The sequence below is a fragment of the Papio anubis genome, chromosome 1 (genome assembly GCF_008728515.1).
Source record: "Papio anubis isolate 15944 chromosome 1, Panubis1.0, whole genome shotgun sequence".
In the NCBI taxonomy this organism is placed as follows: domain Eukaryota; kingdom Metazoa; phylum Chordata; class Mammalia; order Primates; family Cercopithecidae; genus Papio; species Papio anubis.
Genome location: NC_044976.1, coordinates 217066542 through 217073332, shown reverse-complemented (window position 1 = coordinate 217073332; position 6791 = coordinate 217066542). Strand labels below are relative to the sequence as shown.

At 45.3% G+C, this 6791-nt stretch overlaps 1 protein-coding gene across 1 annotated transcript in view; it reads left to right on the top strand.

Moving 5' to 3' along the window:
- The first annotated feature begins 2914 nt into the window (after positions 1-2914).
- Positions 2915-6791, top strand: part of LOC103881619 — a 38518-nt gene continuing 34641 nt past the window's right edge. The window contains exons 1-3 of the mRNA XM_031667964.1: positions 2915-3083; positions 3184-3665; positions 5998-6721. Of these exons, the coding sequence (XP_031523824.1) occupies positions 2915-3083; positions 3184-3665; positions 5998-6117 (771 nt within the window). The 3' untranslated portion in view covers positions 6118-6721. The remainder of the gene's footprint in view (positions 3084-3183; positions 3666-5997; positions 6722-6791) is intronic.

Below are 6791 nucleotides of genomic sequence, written 5' to 3'. Positions count from 1 at the left end.
CACTCCAAGCAAAGTAATATTGGTACTGTTTATCCCTACGTGCAATGTGCCATCTGAAATCTTCAGTTTCCCACGTCAGTCTGTTTTGTTTTTTAAAAAGGATGATTATAAAATAAAGTGAACATCTGGATCTCTGGCCAAGTAAACCTCAACCTCCCTTATAAACCTCAAGATGCTCATCTTCATTTACTAAGAAGCAATAACTCTCTTCAAATCCTTAAGCAAACAATACAATATTAATTGCAATCTGGATCTCCCAACATGTCTTCCTTTGATCAACTGTCAAGGACATTAAGGAGATGCTCAAGACTCCTCAAAAGTTGGGGGCATGTGTGTAAGGGGAGAGATTTGTGACCAATTAAAATGCAGAAAAGTTAAATAACATTTCCAACTTCCTGGTTTGAGGCGCAAACACATTTGATGTGGAAGGAAACAGATTAGGAAGGAACAAAGCTATAATTTATAGCTTCAGTACGGTCATGGGACGGGAGATAATGTGTGGCACTTACAAATTCCATGTCCAGGCCAGGAAAAGCAAAACAGAAACAAGGACCAAGAGGGTGGTAGTTAACCTAGAAAGACTGAGGACTAAGTAAGTCCCTACTGCTGAGCAAGTCCATGCAAAGCAAAACCAGCAAGTGACAAGCAGCTGTCAATAACTTTGGCTTCCTGCCTACCCTGAGATACTTTTTCCAATAATTCAAATCTAAAAGGTTTTGAGCAGCATGGGAATTAAAAAAGAAAAGAAAAACCCACCTCTGTGAAAGAGTGGCTTATACACAGGTGACCATTTTGGATGGCACATCTTAGCATTACTAACTTAATGCATCAGAAAGGTCACAAACCCATCCTCTGTAAATCGGGACAGAACTGTGCCCTCTACTTGCTTTCTGCCCAAGCTTCATCCTTGACTTCTGAAGTTAATTTTAATGGTTTAAGCCCTTCCTCTCCATTTCCAATAGTTTTGTTTAACTTTCATCGCCCATTCACATCCTGACAGATTATGGTACAAAATAACAAAAAGTCCATAGACTTTGAAATCAGATAGACCTGGGTTTAAATCAGATAGACCTGACGCTTCATCTCTGAATCTTAACTGTAAGCTTCTGCAAAATGGACTAGTAATAACTACTCCTGAAGTTCTTCTGAGTGTTAAATGAGACAATGTATGGAAACATATCATGTCTGTTGTAGTAGATATGCTACAGTGACACTGCACACCTACTCCAGGACAAATCATTCACGCCTTGGATAGTATTTGGAACAGTTAGGCCTCGGATAGTATCTGGAGCAGTTAGCTGCTCAACTGCAATCATCTTCTCAACACATTTACCAAAATACAGAAACGTGCTATGCATCAGTTGCTTGCAAAAATTCTATCTCCAGCCCTGATCTCTCTTCCTTGAGTTAGAGCCCTGGATTTGTAGCTACTTAGTGAATATGACTGTCTACTAGAGACGTTAGAATTGACTAGAATTCATTTTATGCCATTGCTATTAGAAATAGGAAAGCAGATCTCAACACATGAATTCATTTGGCCTCTGTTATACATACACAGACAGGATAGGAAGTAGGACTTAGGTCACCCACCTCTCTATTTCCTGTATTTTCCTAAGTGCTCTTGATGTCTCTCCAGCAGCCCAACCGTATAGAAAAGCAAACTTATCACCACATTTCCTCCAAAATTAGTTCTCCCTCTGGACTTATTTCTGTTAATTGAACCTTAATTTTCCTGGTCTGATTCAGGACTTGCAGTGTCCTTGGCGATATTTTCTGCCTTCTTCTACATCCATCCACCAGTCCCTGCATCCATTTGTTACTAAACTACCATAATTTTGCCTTTTACAGTCTCCTGTCTATCCTTTCCTTTTAGTTTCACCTTGACAGCACATTCTAGAACCTCATTACCTCACACCAGGACAAAGGGGTCCTACCCAGACGCCCTTCCACTTGCCCATTTAATCCCAAACACTCTACACACACTATCACTTTCACCATCCCATATCCACGCTTCACAAAGACATCTGCAAAAACACTTCTAATGCAAGACTCAGCCACAACTGAGCCTCAGAGTGTGACATCTAGGGGACACGTTGACAAAGAATCACAGGAGAAACCAAAGAGGTGGGTAAAGAACCAGGAGAGGAGACTCCAGAAAAAGGTCAAGACCCGGGGGCAGACACCAAAGAAGAAACGGCAAACATTGCTCTTTCGCAGCCTGAAGTCCTCCAAGTAAATGTCAGAAGCCAGCAAATGCCTTGGGGAGCTGATAGGGAGCCCTGACCCATCTCCAGAGATTAATCAAAAACCTGTGCAAGTAGAACAAGGGGCTGGAAGACTGATCTAGCTACACGGGAGGCCAAGGTGACGCTGAGGGACTCACTCACAGATGCTGAAGGCTCAGCAGGGTCTGCACCGGGTCTAAGGAACCCAGCACTGAAACGCCATTCCGCGTTGCTCAGGCACTCCGTGGACATGCGCTGGACTCCCACATCCTGAAGATGTTCGTTATCCCAGTAAGACGTTTATCAGAAGAGAATTTCAAAAAGAATAAGTAACTTTTCAGTAAATGTCTTCAATTAGACTCCTGCTTTAAGGCAACTGTTGAACTTTCCCCAGTGTTGGAGGATACATGTGACGACATGAAATGTTCCTATTTTTCAAAGTTTTCACTACCAAGTCGTTTCATGTGCGGTTTAGCACTGTTAAGTTCACTCCTCAAAGTAATAGGTCCTATATTATGGCAGAAGATTCTTCGTCATAAATTTCTGATTCAAAACTGGGAAAAACTTCCAAGTCATAAAAGATAAAGATATTTACCAGTATTCCAGTTAAATGTATAACATACATGGAAAAATACGAGTAATCATTGAGTCACCTTTTCCAGATGTCTCAGAGAAAACCTCTGACTATAATGCCCGTGGAAAATCATCTTAATTCCAGAAAGCGGGGGCTGAGGGGACACAGTGTTAAGAGGGTGAGTCATGGAAAATCACGAGTGGTGGCCGGCGCCCCGCCTCAGTTCCCCTCAGGAGAGGGCGCCCGCCGGTGCGGACCGCGAAGCGGCGTCCAGAACAAGGGCGGTTGGGCTCCGCGGCCCCAGCGTCCGCCCAGCGCGTCCTCCCGCGCTGCCTCGTCCCAGTTCGGCCCAGGTTCCCCGTCTCCAGTCGCCGGCGTCGTGAGGCTCGCGTGAATCCCCAACGCCCGCGCCGCGGTATGGCCGCCAGGTCGCTCAGAGAGGTTTCAGGCAGCCCAAGGGCGGGATCCTCACGGCGCAGGCGCGCGCCTCTGCCACAGCCAAGAGAGGAGCGCGGCGGCAGCAGCTACAGGTAACCGTTAGTGGAGGAGCCCCGCCCCCACGGCCGCCACGCGCCTCTGCCACAGCCGGGAGAGGAGCGCGGCGGCAGCAGCTACAGGAAACCGTTAGTGGAGGAGACCCGCCCCCACGGCCGCCAGGCCCGCTCCTCCCACTCCGCCTCCTAAGCTGGAAGCTGAGAGAACCCAGGGCTCGGGCTCCATCTCCCAAGCCTGTCGCAGAGCGTGGCAAGTCCGCTTTCGGGAAGACTAGATCCTCACACCGACATGCCTGTGGCCCAGGTGGGATTTCCAGGACAGGCCACTCACCAAGAAGCCAGACGACCAACTTCCCTTCTCTTCGGGCTAAGGTAGACACAATTGCTTCACTTTTAGTTTTAGTGACATTAAACATGCTCTGGGAAAGGACGTCCCGTTTCTGAGTCAGCAGTCCCGCCTTTTCCACTTCTAAAGAGGGAATCGTGAATTCCCTAGAGTGCTGTAAAAGTTAGGCCTAAATAAGATGATAGAACTTCGCATCAGACTTTTGAATCTTTTGGTAACTTTAGTAAGGGTTTGCTGCTTGGTGGCGAGAATTCCTGGCTCATTCAAAGAAAGCTTTACCAAAGGAGAATTAACCTGGAGAAGGGTTAAACACCGTCACACATCAAGTGACAAATCTGAGGGGACTTTGCATTAGTAAAGAAAAACGAGGCGCAGGCCCTTAGATGCTGTAAAGGTGACACACCGTCAGCTGTACTGGCCACTCCAGGAAATATCAAAAACACATGTGGTTTCTGATTTCTTCTTACATTTTTGACCACCTTTGATTAAACATCCTGGCTTGCAACATTTTATGTAATATCTGGAAATGGAGTGAGCTGGCTATAGCAGTATGTGCATTAAAATATATCTAATGCATGCTAATAGGGTATTTTTATGAAATGTCAGCCCTAGAGACAATAGTAGGAAACTTAAGATGTAAACTCATGAAGCATTCCATCATAAAACTGATTAAGTTGAAAAAGGGAAGTAGTATAAAAAGGAAATAGAGTAATAAGTGCCAAAATACACTCTGATGCACTTGTCCCTTTTTCGTGTGTCTTCCAACTGTTGTTATTTTTCCAGTCAGTTAATTTCTCCTCTGCTTTTCCTTCATTTTCCTAAGTTGTTCTTCACTTTCTACCCCTCTCCCTGCTCCACTTTTCCCCTGTGGCAGTGAATCAACTGTGTGATCCCAGCTCTCACAACTGCTGCTGGGAGGGTGTGGATAAGTTACAGCTCCTAGCTCACTTTCTCACCTGTACAGCGGGACTGACCACACCCTCCTCCCAGGGTTATTATGGGGTGGAGCAAGTCACCGATCTGAGAAGTGCTCATTTATTCTTATCAGAAGATGGGAAGCCCCTACTATGAACTGGACACTGGTATCAGGACCCAGGAGCACAGTTCCTGTGCTCAGGGATCGCATAACCTCATGGGAACAGCAACCAGAGAAGAATTTCATGAGGATGAGTTCCATGCACTATCCTCACTCCGGGCCTCTTCCTTTTCCTTCTCTTTTACTTTGCATCTTAATGCTCAAAGCTAATGCCAAAAAAAAAAAAAAAAAAAAGTGAAGTAGGGAAAGGGTTTCTAGAGCATCTCAGACTTCTTTATGTCAACTTTACCTCCCTCTCCTGATGGACTCTGCTCTTTTCTCCACCCCATCCTCAATTCTGTGGAGTTCAGCAAATGTTAACTGCACAGTCCTTGTGCAGGCACTCTACCGGGTGCTGAGAAATCAAATAACCTAATTTCAGTGTAAAAGTGAGAGTACTGAAATCAAGGGAACCTATCTAAGTCATCTGTTGCTGCCAAAAGCCCAGATACTGTTTTCCATCAACAGGACTTTCCTGGGCCTCCACCATGGCTTTATGCCCCAGCAGGACAGAGCTGCCCTCCTGGTTGATTTTACATTTCTAATGAAATCTGTTTTTTTTTCTTTTTCTTTTATGTCCCCATTATTTATATTCCCAAGCATACTGCAGAGCTCAGCTCCCAGCCAGATTGAGCTGCCATGTGACCTTGTTGGTTCTTCTTCCCGCCTGGGCCCTGCTCTAGTTCCTCAGCATCCTTCCTGCTCATGGAAAAGGTCTCACCCCAAAGTGGCCCTGGGATTCCCTCTTGCACATTTTCGTGTGTGTGTGTGTGTGTGTTTTTTTACAAACTGAACTGATTTACTCCCACCTCTTTAGATCTCCTTTAGAAAGGAGAACGCAGACTGGGTGGCTGTGAGCAGCAATCACCATTCTCCATGGCCTTGGTAGGGCCCCTTGAGCCGTGCTTGCTTCTTCACACAGGAAGGAAACTAAAGAACTTTCTTGACAACCAGTACCTCTCCCAAGCATATTTGTGTTTTCACACAGGATTTTAATTTCTACCACTGTGGGAGGCACTAGGTTCATAATTTGAAAAAGTTAGTCCCCATGCTGTCTCTGAAATTATATCCACAAAGACAGTTGTTCATTTTAAGTGGCAATTAAGATGGTGAGAAATTCAAAACCGTGCCTAACAATAAGAACAGTAATAATAGCAACACCATCTATTAACTGAGTTTTAGTAGGGATCAAACATTCTTATTTAATCTTCAGTGCTTTATAAACACTATCTTACTGAATCTTCACTGACATCCTATGAGACATTTGTATTCCTATTTCACAGGGGTCTGTTGGGTGCACAGGAATCATGTCTTTCAAAGACCACCAGGTGGAGAGGCCATGGCGAGGCCCCTGGACTCAAGTGGAAAGAAGAGGAGCAAACGTGTTCCCAAGCCCATGTTGAGACATCACCATTCCAAGGACACCCAGAAATAGCTGGGGAGGAATTTAAGGAGACAAGAGAAACATGGGGTTGAGATCTTGTCAAGCAAGTGAAGATTTGGAGACATGGAGCTATGCATGTGAATATGCATTGACATTCATGAACTTACACTCATGAACTCCTGAAACCTAGGAGGGGTTGAAAAATTGAAAATCCTCTTGCTCCTTCTCCACACCCAGGCTCCACTTCTAAGTTATTGCCAACTGCTCATGGCTGAAAGCCCGCATCCACTTCCATCCTTCATCAGCCATGTCAGGCTCTAGTTTTCTTGGCATTCCAACTGCCCACCTACTCTTCCCTGCCTGGGTTGGTTTTCAGACACTTGGACTTCACTGATCTGCCTGTTCTTCTGAACACTGGACTCTGCTCTCCCATCTGAATTTTTGATACTCCCATTGTGTTATCATCAAAAACATATATTTGGGCCAGATGCAGTGGCTCGCACCTGTAATTGTAACAGTTTGGGAAGCTGATGCGGGAGGAATCCCTGATGCCAGGAATGTAAGACCAGCCTGGACAACAAAGGGAGACCCCATCTCTACAAAAAATGAAAAATATTACCCAGGTATGAATGCATGCACCTTAGTCCCAGCTACTTGGGAGGCTGAAGCAGGAGGATCACTTGAGCTCTGGCA